Source organism: Helicoverpa zea, chromosome 27 (genome assembly GCF_022581195.2).
Source record: "Helicoverpa zea isolate HzStark_Cry1AcR chromosome 27, ilHelZeax1.1, whole genome shotgun sequence".
NCBI classification, from domain to species: Eukaryota; Metazoa; Arthropoda; class Insecta; order Lepidoptera; family Noctuidae; genus Helicoverpa; species Helicoverpa zea.
In genome coordinates, this window is record NC_061478.1 from 2,875,259 (window position 1) to 2,895,967 (window position 20,709).

Here is a 20,709-nt window from a genome sequence, read left to right on the forward strand (position 1 = left end):
ATTTTATCTGAAAGAAGTGTTTTTGGTATTAAAGAAGTTGGCTAATCTGACAAATGATTTATTGGAGAGCTTACGTTAATGTATCGAAATTAAGTAAACATACGCACATTTTGAACTAAATCCTTTTGTACACAAGTAATTTTTTTAACACTTTTTATTTATTGCACCTTTTAAATTGGTTTGAATAAAACTGTGAATTTAGTTTTTTTGCTAAGATTTTTTCGAATCTGTCAGTTATTTTACTGACAGAAGCCTTATTGTTTTCAACTTGACTGCTTTTCAAGCATCCTATGGTTCGAAAAAGAAGAACTAATCCATAGATGATAGATGTATAAGCTTTGATTCCCTTCCATTTTTTACTTCATTTTTTTTGGATTCTGATACAGTCAGTGGGCTGCGAGTTTAATAATGTCAGAGTTTTCTTAATTATTGATCCTAACGATTCGGTAATTTTTGAAATTCTAAGAACAGTTGCCATCAAAGTAAGTCCAGGACGGTGGCTTAAAGAAGTGGTCAAGTCTGAAATACCACCAACTACGTGACTCCAGACTCTGGAGTCCAGAGATATCACATTGAACTGGATTAATGGGGTCAAAACCTAGTCAAAGCAGATTATTTTGCCATAGAACCTTTTTTAATAGAATATAGACAAGATAAAAATATTCTTCTGTCAAATTCAAATGCATTTTTGACGTTAACCCAAATACAATTTTATTTCATGCGTTTTGTATCACATTTTCTTTTGAACTTTCTTTATGGATTTTTATTGAACCCCTGATGAAAATATGAAAAGGGATACTTTCATTCTGATTGTCAGAGTAAGATTTATTACTTTAAGTTATCTCTAGGTTTGATATCATCATCATATCAGCCTATTGCCGTTCACCACTGAACGGCCTTCAGTGTGCGCCAACCATCCCTTGTCTAATGGTCTTTTCAGAATTAATTATTCCAAACCTAACCTAACCTAACCTTTATGTGTGTATCACCATGAAATTAGAGTCACTATTAACAGAAAATTGTATCTATCTTGATCTGTATAACTTTTGACAGAATAGTAGTACACCGCTTAATCAGCTTGATGGTATTACTTTAAGCTATTCGATACAGAACATTTTGCAAAAACTCTTCTTAATGTAAAGTTACAAGCCAATATTTAAATTTCAGAGCTTCATATGAGATCAGAAGCCAGCCGGAAAATCATTTGCATACATATTACTACTTACAGACCACGTTACGAAGAAATGGATGAGAAAGTTAAAAATTGTTTTAAAGGCCACAACAAGTACGTATGCTCCATATGCCTAAACAAAGGCGGAGAAAAAAATGGCGAATGCTGTAAGAAAGCACCCAAAAACTGTCCCATTTGTCAAAAGAACCGAGAATGTACCACTAGAGATTGTTCCGCTGGTAAAAAAGATAAACCTACTGCTACTGAAAAAGCAGGTATTTTAAAAGATCCAAATGTTAAAACTGTTCAGACTTCCGATACAAATGTCTCTCAAGGTCTGACCCTTCTGAACGAAGTTCTAACAGTATTTCAAAATAAGAAAGTTGATGGTACCAAAGAGAAGGTGAAGCCTGGCCGTTTTAAGGACGCAGCTGTGTCTACGGATGACAAAACCGATGAAAGAAGTGTAAAAGAAAGAGACAGGCCGAGGTTAACCGTCAGCACCTTCCAATACTCTATCGATGAAAACAAAAAGTATGCTTACGAAAATGGTCATTGTGTAATAGTAAATTGCTGCCAACCAGAGTTCGTTCGAAAGCAGAACTCCATCGATTTGATCAAGCATAAATCAAGTTCCATACCTCAAATGAAATTAGAAGAATTGAAATACTCTTTGAAAGAAAAGACCAAATCTAAAGATGCCATTGAAGAAGTAAATAGATTATTTGCAACAGTGAAAAGGCCTGGTAAAATGTCAGAAAATTCCAACAGACCAATGGTCAGGAATGGTCCAAGAGTGTTGCCAGTCGTCAATAGTAATTACCACGATGTGGTTAAGAAAAAGAATTTTGGCGTTGAATGTAACGTGCACAGTTGTAAATGTTGCCATACCTGCATGTCTAGTGGAGATGCTTTCCCTAAAAATGAGTGTTGCCATGATGAGAATGAGAAATGCGAAAAGTGCGTTTATATGTTGTGTTGCCATTATGAAAGTGTACGTAAAAGGCAGAAGCAGAATGGAGTGCTGATTTGCGAACATTGCAGAGATATGCACGAGGGTCACTTTTTTCAACATAACTACGTAGACGACAGTACGTAAATTTCTCCACGAAACTATGGACATTGCAGTTGGTAGATTTTTTATATGTTCTATCTTTTTACAGTTTATTTTTTAATAAATATAGTATGTTTTTATACTGCGTGTTTTTGCTTTTCTTTGCAATAAAAGATAAAATACAATTAATGAATCGTTTATTATTAAAGTAACTTAAAATTGTTCACAAATTATTATAAGTAAATTAGAAGTAAAAACTCTCCGATGTAAACTTCTTGTCGCTTCTGAAACAGTACAAGAAATTCAACTTTAGTGGCCGATTTGTATAATCAATCCATTCTTAATTTGCGATTAGAAAGAGTGACCATTTATATGGAGCTAATGCCAAAACTCACTAATGACAAATCAGTGAAGAGATACATTATAGAAATCCAATAAATTATACAAATTCCTTCCCGGATGAACAAAGAAAAGAAATGGACGTATATGATGAGACTAGACGAGGAGGGGGACGACTAAAGAATCCATGGGTGGATTGTGTGAAAGACGATGTGGCTAAAAAGAATGTGTCGTGTGAGATGATGTCAAATCAAGGAATATGGGACTGTCAAAAAATATAATCGAGACATTAGGCATGGGAAAAGATGATGATATAAAGTGTGAATCTAGTGTACAAACCTATTATTGTCACCATACTTGCTTCTGCCTCTCTCCATCTGTTCGCTGTGAGCTCGCTCCCACACCCGAGATGTATTTCTACTGCTTGATAAAAATATTTACAATCAGGCCCATGTATTAGCTTAATTAGAATAATTTATTCTAATATAATTTTATGTTTCTTTGCATGCTGAAGGCTCCGAAACTACTGAGCCGATTTGAAAAATCTTTCACTGTTGAAAAGCTACACTATTCCCGAGTAACACAGACTACATTTTGACTGGGTACGGGAAGAAGTTCCTCCATTACGCGGCGACAACTAGTAACTGATAGGAGTGCACGACGCACGTCTCTTTCTAGAGGTTTCTATGTGCTACCTACCGTTATTTATCACATAGATTAAGATACTATGTATATGCACAAAAGAAAACAGAAAAAACTTACTCTCCCAAACAGAGATCAAAAAACGGCTGCTCCAAGTTCAAATGCTCGCGAACGGAGTGCTTTGAATCAAACTCCTTAGTCAAAACTTTCTTCAAAGTATTAGAAGAATCCACGAACTTACACATACATTCGTTAAGCGTCTGCATTTTGACCAAAAACTCATCTTTGTCACATTTCTCTAAAGGATACTTTATTAATTTCTCTAACTCCTTTGTAATCATACGGCAGTTGTCTTTCAAATCTGGGATATCCGTCCATTGGATGTCAGTGTTCGTTGAAGCATGTTTCAAAATCTTAATTTTCGGCGTCACAGTTTCTATAACAAACTCCCCTTCTTCGATTATTTCATCTGGGGGTTTATAATAAGGTTGTCTGATGCCATAGATCGATGTATTTGGATTGTCTTCTGAGAGACCGTCCTTTGTTTTGGCCATGACTAGTTTGAGTAAATTCTCGAGACCTATCTTGTGGTCGTTCAGAAGATGCCTGTCTAAAACTGTTATTCTGAAAAAAATATTAAGAGTTAGAACCTCATTTTGCAGCAATACTTTAATACTAAAAACTAAATTGTAAAAAAGACACACATGTACATATTAAATGTATTTTTTTCTCAATTTTACATGTCTCATGTAAAATACGTTGCATACATAGTAAAAATATATAGGAAGTGGCAAAGGGCGTTTTAGGGGCTGTCTTCTGTAAATATTTTGCAGCATAGGTTGAATAAATGTTTTTGAGTATTGAGTCTATTTTTTATTATGTCATCATGTCGTGGTGGCCTAGTGGGTAAAGGACCAACCTCTCAAGTATGAGGGCGCGGGTTCGATCCCAGGTCAGGCAAGTACCAATGCAACTTTTCTAAGTTTGTATGTACTTTCTTAGACACCATTGACTGTGTTTCGGATGGCACGTTAAACTGTAGGTCCCGGCTGTCATTGAACATCCTTGGCAGTCGTTACGGGTAGTCAGTAGCCAGTAAGTCTGACACCAGTCTAACCAAGGGGTATCGGGTTGCCCGGGTAACTGGGTTGAGGAGGTCAGATAGGCAGTCGCTTCTTGTAAAGCACTGGTACTCAGCTGAATCCGGTTAGACTGGAAACCGACCCCAACATGATTGAGAAAAAGGCTCGGAGGATGAGTCTATTTTTTATTATGCCCCCTGTTTTATTCGTTCTAAGACCAAAGATATAAAAATTGGTGTACCTAATAGTTACCTTTCTTAAAGAGAAAGAGAAACAAATAAAGTATCTTGACTTAGCGCACGAGGTTGTCGCCATGTGGGATGTCGACACGGCTGTCGTTGTGCATACGTGTTGTCGTTACGGCCAATGGTCTAATAGCCAAGAGCCTTGACCAAGCTCTCGTTGGGCGGCTGGATCAAGGGACTGATTCAGAAGGCAGTACTCCTTGATACGGCGCGTATTGTGAGGTTTCTGTCTCTGGGACCCTAACCACCGGTACCTTAGGCCCTGTGCCCGATATCGGTGGCAACCTATTTTTTATATTTTTAAATGTTTTTTATTTTTATATTTCATCATCATCAGCCTATAGCAGTCCACTGCTGGACATAGGCCTCTCCAAGTGCACGCCACTGAGATCGATTTTCGGCTGCTCGCATCCAGCTCCTGCCAGCCGTCTTGCGCAAGTCATCACTCCACCGTGCCTGAGGACGTCCTACACTACGTTTGCCGAGGCGTGGTCTCCACTCTAGAACTCGTTTACCCCAACGGTTATCGGTTCTTCGGCTAATATGGCCAGCCCACTGCCACTTCAGCTTGCTGATTCGGTGGGCTATGTCGATGACTTTGGTTCTCTGACGGATTACCTCATTTCTGATGCGATCCCTCAGAGAAATGCCAAGCATAGCTCTTTCCATAGCCCGCTGAGCGACTTTAAACTTGTGGACCAGCCGTACCGACAGTGTCCACGTTTCGGCTCCGTAAGTCATGACAGGTAGGACGCACTGATTGAAGACTTTTGTCTTTAGGCACTGTGGGATCGACGATGTTAGGACTCGACGTAGCTTCCCAAATGCAGCCCAACCCAACTGAATTTTTATATTTAATACTAGCTGTTGCCCGCAACTTCGTCTGCGTGGGCAATATAGAATAGTCAAAATACTACTTATCCCGTAGGTGCATTCTTTCACGTGACAGTATAATTACGATTAGCACTGAGCAGTCGCATAGATTCATTGATCAAGGTTGTGTTGTGGATGTGACCATTTATCTAAACAAAAGAAGTAAAGTTTGTGACGTTGTGAATATCTCTGGATCTAGTCAGCCAATTTGGAAAATTATTACGTATGGTGTAAGTAATTTTCACAGGAAACAGCTATAATCTATGTCTATATGCTTTGAGTCTGACAAAGCTGTCATTTGTACATTTTCTGCAGCTGCTGCGACTAATCAGAAGCCAGAAAGTCTGTCAGTCTTACCATGGATATCGTCTTGTGTAGTTGACTGGATTGAAGATAGGTAGATAGGTAGTCGCTCCAAGCAAAATATTGGTACTCAAACAGATTCGGTGACTGGAAGCCAGCACCAACATAGTTGGGGAATAGCTGGATGGATGATAAAATGAGTCATCATCATCAGCAGGCGCATAGGGTAGGATAGTTTCACTACTGGGGAGAAACACTTGTATGACGGGGATTTTCTGTGCACTTACTCACTATGGTAAGGCTGACCCCACATTAGGCGTGCGTGATCCTCGGGCGTGTGAGTAGCGCGGGCGTCGCGAGCGCGCTGCGTGAACGTCGTGTTTTGCTGCCCTGCGGCATGTGTGAAGAGTGCAAGCGACGCGCTCGCGGCGAGCACGCGGCGCTCGAGTTGCGTTCTTACCCCTTCGCCCGCTATTCCCGCCGCGCCGCCCGCTAAACGCCTTAGCAGTTAAACGTCAAGGAGAGCGGCGCGTGCGCGCCGCGAGCGCGCTGCAAGTGCCGCAGGGCAGCAAAACGCGACGCTCACGCAACGCGCTCGCGACGCACGCGCGGCGCCCGCGCTACTCACACGTGTGGTGGCCTAAGCCGGGACTCCACCGAAATGTTTGCATTAGTTCACGAATAGGCAAAATGTACGTATCTGTGCGAGTCCACTTCATGTGTTCGTACTTGAAACCTGCAGTTTTGCCAAGATTTTCAAAATGTACGCTCGCAATTTGCCATTTCTTGGTGGAGCCAGCAAATCAAAAGAAACATAAGTGTTGTATACTGTGCGTCACTACCGCACACCGGGAAAATTTCGCTCTTGCGGAGGACGTTTATATACCATATTTTGTGTCACACGTAAACAGGACGACAGTAAGTATCCACCGAAACACTTTCAAAGATCTGATGAACAAACAAATCAGACCTGACTTAGTCACCTGGGGCCAATCAGAGCTCTATGAAGCGATCATACGCTTTGGCTCCTACTGTTATTGTGGTTTCTGAAAATTTAATCACCTCATTCAACGATGAATGTAATTCTGATGGTACTATTAAGAACACTTGCTTAGCGCAGAAGCTGACGTTAGCAGGTCAAGTCTTTTGACTTCTCGAATAGGATACGATTGGTTTTTGTGCAATGCACACCTGCAATGCATTCTGGATTAGGATAGGATATAGGTGGATAGGATTTGCAACAGAGAACAATACTGTCTTTGTGATTAAATGACATCAAACGTAGTTTTATATAAAAGGTGTTTTTTAGGGTTTTTAGACTTGGCTCGGGTCTTACTGAGACTGTTCGTAATCGTGAACAGTGTATTTGCGATCAGAAGTTGAAAGTAAACATGTCTTTGGTATGCGGCGCGTAATTTGTAAGTTTTCAGACGCATAAAGCATTTTACGTGTGTATGGTATTAAATCGAGAAAGCTGCCATTTCTTATCTGCACTTTGTATCTGGGCTTGTTTTTAAAGCTACAGAATCCTACATTACCTACCTCACGCTTAGCAGCGCTTGCGAGAGATAGATCCTCATTTCTTCTAGGATTAAGTTTACATATTTTGCATCAGAAAAAATAATTAAGGTCTACTTAATACAACCCCAGCGGGGCCCAGCAGGGCCAAGGCCTGCCGGGGATGCGGGTTGTTCGAAAGAGATACCGCGGCCCTGGTACACAAAAGGCCTATGACGGAACACGACGGTTTTTAGTCAGTAAGAGTCTGACACTCCCTCACCGCTGCTAACCCACAGCCGGAGGGGTCATTTGATGATTTTTGACGTCGGAAAAAAAAGGTCTACTTAATACTACTCACTCAAAGTAATTTGTTTTAAGGCCACCACATTAGTGGAATAATAAAGCCACATAAGCTAAACTATGTTTATGAAAAAATCCTGATATGAACTCCATCTGTAACTTTAAATGATAATTATACTTCGGCCGTTCAGAGAATGCGTTCCTGACACCTATCAGTTAGTCACGACTATATAGTGATGGGCACAACATAACACTGAGTTCGTTACCGTTCCTTCAAAATGAACCGCCGCATTATTTTAAGATTATTTTCGTTTTAAATTGGCGGAATCATTTGTTTTATATTTTAGTTATTTAAGTGGAAACCAAAAAAAGGTAATATTCATATAATAAAATTGTTTTATTTATTCTTTGTTACAAGTACATTGAATTGAATGTGCGAACAGAATATTAATCAGACTCCGATTTGCTTGAGGAGGTGGTGTCTTCATCATCATCTTCGCCTACATGTATAATTATATTATTATCAATAACAGAATCAATCCTGATATCTCGGTCTAACAAAAGCCGGGTAATCAAATAAAAACAGATCGAAAACACTTGAAAAACGTGGTCTATGCGCACGAAACGACAACGGACGACTGTTCTAGCGTCACAAAATGGCGGCCCATAACGCCATTTGGGGTTATCATTTTTAATCTAAGTATAAAAATGCGGTTTGGTCATAGTTTTATTTTTATATTTCATAAAAGTTATAATTAAGTCTTATAGTCCATTATTTTCCAATTCTTAAAAAGAAAATCAAAACGTATTATTTTATATTATAACTGTATAAGAACAGATTACGATACTTGCCTGTTATTTTTAGCACAGCACTACAAAATATAAACCGCTGACATAACCTTGTAATAGCGCAGTATAGATTTAGAAAAATATTGTTTACCAAGTTATTTGACACTCAGTTTGGCACAAAATTATAACATTCATTGATTATTGATATAATAATGTTGTTTTAATGCTCCTCAATTGTTAAAACGGTAAACAACCAGCAAAAATATTTTTATCGTAACTGCAACGCCATTGCAAAGTTACGTCGTCAGTTCAATCGCGACGTGTCAGGAACGCATTCTCTGAATGGCCGAACTATAATTGTTCCACTAAAGTCATCATTTTTGACATTATGTTCAAAAAAGAATTTAGATGGCACCGTTGTAAAGGACATTGTTCCGGCTCCATACATGTTCTGCCTAAGAACCGTTCGAATGGAAAGTGACTTCTATAAACTCTTAAAATTATATGGAATCCTATGAAATAAGTTTTCACGAACGGACACTTCAGGAAACTAAAATAATTACGAAAAAAGTTAATATTTTGAGGTTATAAATAAAAAATAACCAAGCTTGCGTGAAATATCAGAGTAGTATTATCAAACTACACTATACAAAAAATCAACAATACTATGTACAGCTCTATATGTTCTCTTCTAGATCTAGGAAAAGACTACTCTACTAGATACTAGGAAAAGAGATAGTAAATAGTCAAGTTTAAGATAATTCTTTGACAATGATCATTTTATAAAGTTGCATTTTCTGTCTGTCCCTTTGAATGCTTTAGATCTTTAAAACTACGCAATGGATTTGGGTGCGATTTTTTTTAATAGATAGAGTAGGTCAAGAGGAAGGTTTACACCAAGGTTTTACATTGCCACCGTGCGAAGACGGGGCGTGTGACTAGTTTTCATAAATGCTTAGAATTTTTATGAAAAACAACTACCTAAACGCTTTTGCTTTCAACGTTACGTTTCTTAATATATAGTGAATCCACTTTGGATTTGTGATAAAACGCATAAGTTTCCAAAATGGAAGAGTTCCATTCACCACAATTCATAAATTATCGATATTATTACGATGGAGAATTATTTATTTAAATGATTGTTACTACTTTTATATTAGACAGTTACCTAGCTATCTACATGCCATAAGGCGGGAATCGAACCCGCGGTCTATTACCAAGAAGGCACAGACCATACTAAAAATGTCATTACCACACAAAATAATTTAACAGTTAAAGTAAGGTTTACCAATAACAATGAAAGAGGTTTTCGAGGATGTGCAATAAAAACAATATTTATATTCAATTAAAGGTTTTTAATCATCAATATTTCTCAATAATATATCTAAGAACTGAGCTTTGGTATCTCGCCCAGCTTAAATACCAGATAATAGTCATTATGTGGGCACAACAGCCCACTGTTCTACGCCCAACGATACAATTGCAACAGTATGCCTGATGGTAGGAGCTTCTTACAAAGTACACAATTGCGTCCAACAGTGCATTGCATCTTATTATGCTCGACTGCTTCAGACCAACACGTCGTACATATAAGGTCATGAGCTTCAACCTGTAATAATAAATACAAAAAATCATTAGTAAATATCAAGTAACTTGCAATTGTGGCAATTGATTTGAAAACCGAGAAATTGTGTGCTTATGAAAACATAAGTAGGTAGTAACATTCTTATCAAAATTAGAAAAACACTTTCGTAGACCACTTACCATACGGGGAACAGTCCATTGTTGTATGCAACGAAGTATATCTTCGTTTTCTAATACCAAAGAACCTCCAGCAGATCCACAATTTATACAATATACTATATTCTGCATCCATTGTTGTAATTATAATATAACTAAATTCGATCACAGACAGAGCAATATCCGAAAATGCTAGTAAAATCCAGTTCTTTACACAAAGCCGAGTCTACCAAGTACGCAATCTAATCGGAGTCCGTAATCAAGCCAAAGTTGTTAGAATAAAACCATGAAACCCATAGAAAATCACAAAAGAAACGATAGTCGCAAAGCAATCAAACCAATCAAACTGACTTCTAGCAAACTGACTGAAGTACACCAGTGTTGCCAATTACGAAAACTATAATCCTACTCGAATGCCAAGCTAGAAATTCGCGATTCGCTCAAAACCATCTTAAAACATTATACAGAATACTAGCTTTTTTCTAGCTAGTCAGTTTAGGTATTTAAATGAATAAAGTGTTACCAACTAATTTTAATAACCGACTTCGGAAAGTAGGTTCTCAATTCGATCCGTATTTACCGAAATCCCGAAAACTTCCGAAACTGGCAGCACTGGCTGACGGAAACATTTTATAAGGCATCAATAATTGTGACCCTACTTTTTATTTGGAATTTATTTATTTGAAGTGTCCGTGGAATACTAAAATATGTTTCAAACAATATAAAAATAAATAAAAATTATAGTATAATTTATATTCACATCGGTTCTTAGGCCAAAATTGAACAATGTCCTTTGGCCGAGAACTATTAATTTTCCTTTCATCAAGGTAATAATATAGTTGGATTTTGATGTGGCACGGCAAACTGACAAACACTATTGAAATGTCTATCGAAAAATTACACTTCGTGTTAAAATATGGTGAATTACGGAAAATACACAACTCCATCTGTTGAAATAATAATCCTCTATAAATAATGTATTGTCATTTACCACCTCGCTCCTTTGACAAATTGATGGTGTATTTTATTTACCACAGATGGAGCTACTTTAACCTTGGCTAAACAAAATTTTCATATTTTTTTTTCTTCCGAAGTTACTCATAAAGGTGTGATTTTCTGTGTAAAGATTAATAATAGGCCGATCAACTAATATAAGTACAACATTCAAATGTACAGTTTTGACAAATAGATTGCGTGTCGTAATATTTTACATCTTGAATTCACAAAATTAATCATATCTTTTGATAGAGTGAATCGATTTCGATGAAACAAAAACTAAGTAATACCCCAAGTTACGTAGAATTTTTGTATATAAGCATTGTCTGCATTTAATTCGTAGATTTTACGTGAATCCCGAACAAACAAGCAGATAAACAGACAAACAGACAAAAATGATGGAAATGGGTTCTGTTAGTTATCCTTTAACATGCTGGCTATTTTTTTTGTCAATTTCTTCAATGTACAAAAATTACTTTTCTACAGATTTATTATATGTATAGATTTAACAAATGTAATTTATATGTTGAAAAATAAATAAATGATAATAAAAATCTTTCTTACCTGTCAGCATCAAAAGAACATAAATGACATCCAAACGTTTCCTTCACTTCTCTGATGGCTGTTATACCGGTTGAATGGGACACTGAGGGCTCGGCCTTAAGACCTTTGGAGGTACACTCACTGGCTATAGAAGTATCCTAAAAAAAATATGATAACTGTTACCTACACACCTAGAATTTACATAAGACTCTTGGATGTATCTTTCATGAACATCCTTGGCAGTTGTTACGGGTAGAAGCCAGAAAGTCTAACAACCAGTTTTACCTAGGGGTTGCACGGGTAACTAACTGGGTTAAGGAGGATGTAAAACACTGGTACTCAGAAGCATTCCGGTTAGACTGGAAGTTGACTCCAACGTAGGTGAGAAATGATGACATAAGAATCTTGGATCCACCAAAGTTGGCATGTCAATAGGAAGTTTAAAAAAATTTTCAAACTCATCATCAGCCGTTCCTACTAGTAGTCCCACTGCAGAGTTACGGACTCTTCTCAGACAGAAAAGAAATGAGCATAAATCAACAGGTGTGCTCAATGTGACCGATAATGTATATGTTGTTAGGTATATGTTGACTAAAAGCTTCTTATAATATTATCTAACTAGCTTCTGCCAGCGACTTCGTCCGCGTTAGATTTGGACTTTGTACAAAGAGAGGCTATCGAGAGTTAAACGTGTTATTGTGAGCCAACCATAAAAGATAGACATACACTGTCAAGGTATATTTTTTTTTACATAATTTTAAGGAGAACATTTCCGTCATACATTGTTTCTGTGTAGCTTTAACCATTAAGGCTGCACACGCGACGGAAGCATAAAAAATGGAGTAACTTCTCCCGTTTTCCCAACATTTACTTTCACTGCTCTGCTTCTATTGATCGTAGCGTGATGAAAAGTATCCTTTAACCTGCCCAGGAGTACAAAGAATCATTGTACTAAGTTTCATTGAAATCCGTCAAGTAGTTTTCGTTTCCATAACGAACATACAGACAGACAAAAATTTTACTGATTGCATTTTTGGCTGAAAAAAACTATCAGGTCATTAGTAATCACCCCCTGATAGTTTTTTTTGGAAATATATTCAATGTACAGGATTGACCTCTCTACAGATTTACTATAAGTATAGATAGACCAGGGGCCCGATTCTCCTAATTTTACTTAAGCGGCATACGATTCACGTTCGACTCGATTCGACTGAGATCCAATCCCGACTCTACGATTGAAGCGTATGTGGCATTCCGCTATTTTTTCTTTGAAATAAACGTTTTTATCCTTTTCTGTCATTCAATAATGAATCATTTTGTCTGCAAATGATTTACGATTGCAAAATGATTGTACAGCAAACTACCGTATAGACCAAAATCACCAAAATAGCAGACCAATCGCACAACAATCGAATGTCAATCGAATACGATTGGTCTTTTATTAGTAGCAGAATGCCCGATATGGCTAAAACTGCTATTGCGATCATATTGCGATTCGATTTTGACATTATTAACTTAGGAGAATCGGGCCCCAGGTAAGAAGTAACTGGGTGAGTTATTTCGGACACACTACACATTATTACTGTTCTCTTACCATGTTCATACTCACAATACCACTGCCTTCATTCAAGTTCGCGTCAAAGTTCTCCTCAGGGTGAGAGAACAGCGTCCTACTGCGACATATGCGCGCGCGCAGCTTGTCTAGCAGCCGCGTCGCTGATGATGTTCGACCTATCACTGTGGATTATAGTTTTATTACAATGTAAGTTTGTGTGAATTAAGAGTATTTTCTTAGTTCTTTAACTACGTCGCCTTTTAATGAGTTGTCTAATAATATATTTAAAGTGTTATTTATATGCAGGACCTTGAGACATCTGTCAAAGATTGGTCTTGATTAATTGTTGCTTAGTGCTTGGGCTTAAAAAAATGGCCGGATTAAAACGAACTGAACGAAATGGCGAACGAGAGCGTAACTTTCCTCGTCTCACGAGTAAGTAAAGTAGGTATTCACGGGGAACACATGTTAATGTCGGCCTGACCCCTGATCTCTCTCCGGTGGTGTCGGTTTGCCATCGGGCTATGAGAGTGAAGGAATAGTGAGTGCACTTGTGTCTACGCAAATGCTTGTGCACTGTATTAATTATTTTCTGCGCAGCTGGCTGATCTCCTTATATGAGAACAGCGTGGACGATAATCAGCACTTTGCACCTACCAATGCTATCTCCCTGCCACCCAAAAGTACACTGGTAGAGAATGCCTAAGGCGTTAAGTCCGCCATTGTACTGTATGTGCAAGAACTATTAAAAAAATCGGCTGGGACGCCATTACTAACACTTAGTTCCTTTATTCTTGTTGGAGTAAGTGGAGCCCAGTGTAGAACCTCTGGGTACTGTGTTACATTTCTCCTGAAAGTAATCATAGAAATTATAAGTGAAGCTAATTAAAATTAATGTTAAAATAAAATTCGCTCCAATTAACAGCATTTTTGAAGTAACTTATTTAAGAGGACGAATTGGAATTTTTGGCGCCAAGGATCTCAATTTTTCTCAGTAAATACAAAACGGATCAAAATACAACTTGGTTACCTGAAAGTTCATGATATAAACCTTATTTTGTTAGACGTCAAAACATGATTAGGTAACTTTTATAACAGAGAAAAATATATCAAACATACCTCTTTTTAAAAAGAGATTCACATATTATGGGCAAACGGGACCGATTTAAGCCTCTTAACTTTTATAGTAGTTGAGTATATACATACTCTTTAAAATTGTAGAAGGAATTTTTATCAAATTATCATTTCTAAATAATAAAATTACAAAACCATTTTGTCGCTTACGACTTTTAGTTATAAGCTAGCGCGCGTATTGTTATCCTCGCCCCGCTCAGACACTCCGACCCCTTTTGGCGCCTTAGATGCGCGTGCCGGTTATGGAATTATTGTTGACCAATTCGTCGCCTTAATCAGCACACCCAGAAGGGCTCTTTAGAGCCCAAACATGTCGCAGCTGCAAGATTGTTGGCGTGCTAGCGCGGCCATAGCGCGGTACAGTGTGGGCTCCAGAAGGAACAAGATGGGCTTTAGTCGGTAACAGTCTGTCACTCCCTCACGCTCTGCACCCACATGATGGCCCAACAAAAAAATTTTGCTTCTTGAATCCTTGCGCATTTATTCCTACAGATCTTGTCTAGAAGATTTACATGACAGAGTGTAGCTAGTTACATATTGAATACAATTCTAAAGTTATTTAATGGATTAATGGACGGATGCATAAATGTAGGTATTGTCTGGCCAATAAAAAAAGCTACATTATTTTGAGAGTGTGTCACAAGCTGCAAGTACTAGGTAAACCGCTGGAAGTATCTACTCAGCAGAAAGTTATTATTAAAATGTCACTAACCATGACCAGCCTAGCCGCCTTGTTGATATCAGAACTGTCTTTAGTCTCATGATGCAGTTGCCGGTGCATCATCAGCGCACTCTCGAACTGCGCCGTGAAAGTGCATTGCGAGCAGCTGTAAATAAACGTACATAAAGTTACATATAGATATTTATATATAGGCTACTTTACGCCCGCGTCCCGGGGAAACTTCTTTCCGTAGCCGGATAGTGACAAAAACTACCCCGGGCTTAAGCTATCTCCCCTCTAATTTTCAGCTTAAACGGTATACCCATTCTTGAGTTATAAAATGTGTGAAACTACCACGACTTTGTTATACATATTATATACCTATACATACATATATAATAAATAACTCTCAGACATAAAATGTTGACCGTACCGGGTATCGAACCCTGGACCATCAGTTGGGTGACCATTGCGCCCACGAGGTCTTCATTTCGAACTTTTACTCGATTAAGATTAGCTCCTCATAAAATGTTCATAGTTTTATTCGTATTAATTAGACTAATTAACGCTTAGAAACATATTTTGGGCAGGCGCTCTTTTATGCTCTTATTTTTAAAATGCATCTTTATGAAAGAAGCGAATTTGTTAACCGACTTCCCAAAAAGAAGGAGGTTCTTTTATGTTATGTTTCTGAGGGCTTGATAAACTGAAGGGCCCGGCTGTCATTGAACATCTTTGGCAGTCGTTACGGGTAGACAGAAAAAGCCAGTAAGTCTGACAACCAGTCTTACCTAAGGGTATTGGGTTGCCCGAGTAAGTGTGTTGAGGAGGTCAGATAGGCAGTCGCTCCTTGTAAAACACTGGTACTCAGCTGCATCCGGTTAGACTGGAAGACGACCCCAATGTAGTTGGGAAACGGCTATGCAAATGATGAATATAGTAGGGAAGAAAGTTGCTCTCAACTGAAATTGTTTTAATTTCTTACCAATGCGTCATTTCTATAAATTAAATAGTTAAAAATTATTTTTGTAAACCTTCAAAATAACGTTTTCACTATGACAGAAATAGGTACTGAAAGTGACATTTAGTAAGTCCATAATAGATATCAAGATGTGTGAGAATAAACAATATTATATTCTATGACGATCTCGTTGGTCACCATACTGCCGAACTGATAGTTCCAAGTTCGATCCCGGTTCAGTCTACATTTGTGTGATGAGTATGCTTGTTGGCTGTGGTTTGAGTGTCGTAATATTTATTCATAAGTATAAATATGATGCGGGTGAAACCTCTTCCGAAGACACACTTAGCCTGAGCAAGAACTAGGGATTCTTATAAAAATGCGAAAGTAACTGTCTGTCTGTTACTCATTCACGTCTAAACCACTGATAATAAAGTTTGGTACAGCGATAGAGTTGACCTTGAGAAAGGACATAGGACATAGTTTTTATTCCGGACTTTTCAAGAGTTCTCTTAGAAACGCGATATCACCGAACTCGACGTGGGCGAAACTGCGGGCGGAAGCTAGTTAGCCTATAAAGCCTAAACATTGATATAAGTACTTTGTACAATATCTATGAGCCTAACTAAACGAAACTAGTACTCATAGTTATTTCATTCAAAAAATCGTTTCTGAAGTTTTTGACAACAACAGGCTGATACTGTAATGCTTTAAATTATCGTATCAAGTATTCAAGTCTCCTTTCTTTGTGGTTCACCGTGACATTTTACCTTCCGCGTGTTAAGAATGTGCTTACAACAATATAGTGTCATATTGAGCAACTGTGGGGTCCGTATCTAAATTATAACGAGGCCCCTTAAACCTCAAAAAGGAAATAAAGTAGTTGTCTGCTAAAAAGAAGTCAATTAGCGAAAAATAACTATTTTGGTAGCATATTTGAATCCTTTAGTTAGAACTATCTGCTTTTTAATGGTTTCACGCGCGTCCTAGGACAATCACTCACTGCCTGTACCGGGATAAAATATAGCCTCTGTTACTCGGGAAGAGTGTAGCGCCCCAACAGTGGAATACATTTTCAAAACGGTTCATTCAGCAGTTTTTACGGTACCGCACCCGGATTATAAGGCCTTCTTGATAAGTAGGCTACCCTATGTAGTCGGAAATGGACCAGTAAATGCTCGCCAATGGATCCTGAGATTAGCGTGTTCAAACAAATAGCTTTACTTCAGCTTTATAATATCAGTATAGATTTAAGTTCGAAGAAACCTGGACTATAAAGTCTGAAATCACCAACCCGCATTGAGCAAGCGTGGCGATTAACGCTCAATCCTTCTCCGTGTGAGAGGAGGCCGCAGCCCAGCAGTGGGACGAAAAAAAACTAAATAATTTAAGTCCATAGGCAGTTAGGTAGCATTGTTTCTTAAAAACCAGTGAGTTTTGTCCAGTAGGCCAAGGCGTGTTTCACACGCTTTCAAACCTTTTGCATTGTGTTAGAGCTAACAGTAAATTACTCTTGATTGCTTAAATCTAGCTTCAAAATCTTGTAGTTATTTAGTACTAGCCGTTTTCCCGCGGTTTCACCCGCGTCCCGTGGTAATTTCTGCCGGTATTCGGATAGAATATAGCCTATGTTACTCAGGAAGAGTGTAGCTTACTGACAGTGAAATCTTTTTTTTAATGGATTCTGCAATTTTACAGCATTTAGGATACAACAAACAGAAAAATGTTTGATCTATAATACAGACACTATTAATATAGACTGATAAAGGAATTTTTGTATTGCCTGAACGGCGAACGCTCTGATATGAAAAAAGTAAGACTTTTTACCGAGGAAAATCATACATAGACCAGCGGGGCCCACCAGGGCCGAGGCCTACCGGAACTGCGGGATTATTCGCACGCGTTACCACAGGAACATGGTGGGTTTCAGTGAGCAGTAAGTCTGTCACTCCCTCACGCTTCTAACGCACAGCTGGAAGGGTCACTTGATGATTATTTTCAATCAAAAAAAAAGTAAGTCTGCGAAGTAGTTCCCGCGGTACACGGGTAAAACTGCTGGCGGAAGCTAATACCTACCTACATTACAACATTGAGAACAAGATGTCAATGCACTCTATTGTTGATACAGAACTTAGAAGCTTAACTTACATCTACAAACTATGTTAATATCTTAAGTAGTTTCTTAGTAAAAGATAAGATAAAACTATACAATCCTGTGAAGTTAGCTTTGTGATAAGAGGCTTAAAGGACCCCGTGACTAATGTATGCTTAATTACATCTGTTACTGTTACAGCCTTTTTTATCGTCCCACTGCTGGGCTGCGGCCTCCTCTCACACGGAGAAGGATTGAGCATTCATCACCACGCTTGCTCGATGCGGGTTGCTGATTTCAGACTGTAATTTGTTTTTTGTTTTGTGTGTGTTTGTTTGAGACTGTAATTTGACTGTGTGTATTTGTAATTACATCTATTTACACTAATATTTGTAAAGAGGAAACGTTTTTTTGTTTGCACCCTAAAGGCTCGGAAACTACTGAACCGCTTTGAAAAGTTCTGTCACTGTTGGAAAGCTACACTCTTCCCGAGTAACATAGGCTATATTTTATCCTGGTATGGACAGTAGTTGCCACGGGATGCAGGTTAGGGTGCGTCCACATCTGGCGAATGTGCCGCGAATGTGCAGCTCGCGAGCCGTTTGCGACCTGCCCGCGAGCTGCGCGCGTGCATTTTTGTTCGTGCGCCGCTTCTGCGCCGCCCGCGCGCAGTTCGCGCGCGACCTAAGCGCCGTACGCGATCAGCGCGCAGGCGGCGCGCGACGTCTGACATCTTCGATAGTACTGAGCCAGTATACGGAACTGTAAGGGCGAGAACTGAGTGCGCGCAGATCGCGCGCTCTATACGAGCCTTGCATGAGTTGCGCTAAAGAGGCACACCAAACTATTGCAGTGACTGCACGCGCGCAGCTCGCAGACAGCTCGCAATCGGCCCGCGTGCTGCGCATTCGCGGCACATTCGCCAGATGTGGACGCACCCTTACACTTCGGGTTAAAGGCTAGTGTTTTCTAAGTAGGATGCACGGATGGTACATGATTATCTAAATGAACGTTTTACAATGAACAATAATTTTTGTTTCTGTTAATAAGTTTTCATTGACAGATGATTGAAATAATTGCTTTAAAATGAAACTTTGTTACCAAAAAATTAAACCTATTTCAATAATTAAATATACCTACCTAAACCCTTCTCTTATGTCTGACAAATACTATGCTGAAAACCGCATCAAAATCGGTGCAAACAGCCAAACTTGAGATATACCTAATACGTACGGTCACACAGAGAACCTTTTTTTTAAGTCGGCTAAAAACAGACGTTTATTGTTTTTATTAGTTTTCTCCCTAGTGATCTGAATATAAAGTTAATCATTGAACTAGTATTGAAGTTTCTGCATATAAAATGCATATAACTAGTAGCATATAACGTGTAACGTACATATATTTGTATCCGTTACAAACCTTTGCAGTTTATGCAACGCTAGGACGAAGCTACCTGCATGCCACACCGTTTGCCACCTGTCAGTGTTGCCAAGTTAGAGCGTCACCCCTGTTTGTGGGTGAAGTTGTGATTAATGGGAATGTTTTGTGTAAATAAGTTTGCATTGATAGACGATTGAAATTATTTTTAATTTAATAAAGTTTCCAATTTCCTAATTTAAGGTGTATAATTTACTATTCAGTCCTGCTTACAAGTATCATTATAAGTTTATAAGTACATCTAGGTATCTGGATACTATACTAAGTTGAGTTCCTATAACCTATTATTGCAATAGATAAAACGCCCTTATCATTTGCTTATCTTTTTCCCAACTATGTTGGGGTGGACTTCCAGTCTAACTGGATGCAGATGAGGACCAGTGTGCTACATGGAGCGACTTCCTATCTGACCTCCTCAGCCCAGTTACCCGGGTAGTTTTTCATACGTTTAATAAATTATTTTTCATAAGTTCACTCATCTTACTTCGATTATTTATGGAAGCTAATATTTAATAACTGACCGTCTGGACAAAGATTTGATTCAGACACTAATAAAACTTGTTCTTTAGTACTAGACAAATTTGCGACAAACTGCCAGCTATTTGCTCATTAACTAGTGTAGGTAAATGCCCGATGAAATGGCTGCAAAAACATGTTATTTATTACAGAATCAAAGATAAGTTAACTATGTTGCATCTAAATCATAACAAAATATACATTATCAATCTTAGTTCACCTATTACTGATAACTATTTGTTTTCCGTGGCTTCACCCGTGTCCCGTGGGAACTACTGCCCGTACCCAGATAAAATATAACCCATGTTACTCGGGGATAGTGTAGCATTTCAGAAGTTTGCAAATCGGACAATTTTGGGTCCAATGGGACCTCCAGGCAAATAAACAAATAAAAAATGTTTCCTCATTATTATAGGTATTAGTTCAGACAATTATCGATTCTCAGTAAATTAATCAACATTATAACCAATAATTAACTTATCAACACATAGGAACATAAACGTGTGAAATCTTCATATTTTTTTCTCCCTTTAATGTCATTCAATTATGTATTTTTTATTCGTTTTCAAAACGATAAAATAGTCTTTGTACGAGTTCTATCACGATTATGATTAAATACAAAAATCTATTTTCTCTCAATAAACAGAAGAGCACACGATTTTGCACCTTACAGTTACTACATAAGGGAGTCTGTCATTTTTCTTATCTGCATTCTTACGTTGGTTTACAAGCAAAACCTTCTTCGTGGGCTGGTAACACCGCATTGAATGTGAAGT

At 38.3% G+C, this 20,709-nt stretch overlaps 2 protein-coding genes across 2 annotated transcripts; one reads left to right on the forward strand and one right to left on the reverse strand.

The window, feature by feature from the left end:
- Positions 1-124: 124 nt before the first annotated feature.
- LOC124643421 lies at positions 125-2,414 on the forward strand. The gene has a single exon (XM_047182407.1). The coding sequence runs from the start codon at positions 1,176-1,178 to the stop codon at positions 2,268-2,270; it is 1,095 nt and encodes a 364-aa protein (XP_047038363.1). The 5' UTR covers positions 125-1,175; the 3' UTR covers positions 2,271-2,414.
- On the reverse strand, positions 2,406-15,492 carry LOC124643422. The gene is made up of 7 exons (XM_047182408.1): positions 14,979-15,492; positions 13,910-13,982; positions 13,172-13,314; positions 11,599-11,735; positions 3,327-3,830; positions 2,904-2,987; positions 2,406-2,509 (listed from the first exon to the last, which is right to left on the reverse strand). The coding sequence occupies exons 1-7, from the start codon at positions 15,048-15,050 to the stop codon at positions 2,470-2,472; spliced, it is 1,053 nt and encodes a 350-aa protein (XP_047038364.1). The 5' UTR covers positions 15,051-15,492; the 3' UTR covers positions 2,406-2,469.
- Between the last annotated feature and the right edge of the window lie 5,217 nt (positions 15,493-20,709).

Excerpts from the sequence above, each read along its gene's own strand:
- LOC124643421 (XM_047182407.1), top strand. The coding sequence starts at position 1,176 with ATGAGATCAGAAGCCAGCCGGAAAATCATTTGCATACATATTACTACT.
- LOC124643422 (XM_047182408.1), bottom strand. The coding sequence starts at position 15,050 with ATGATGCACCGGCAACTGCATCATGAGACTAAAGACAGTTCTGATATC. Across the intron at positions 13,983-14,978 it reads AGGCGGCTAGGCTGGTCATG|GAGAAATGTAACACAGTACC; the intron begins GTTAGTGACATT and ends GATTACTTTCAG. Across the intron at positions 2,510-2,903 it reads AAGTATGGTGACAATAATAG|AAGCGACAAGAAGTTTACAT; the intron begins GTTTGTACACTA and ends GTACTGTTTCAG.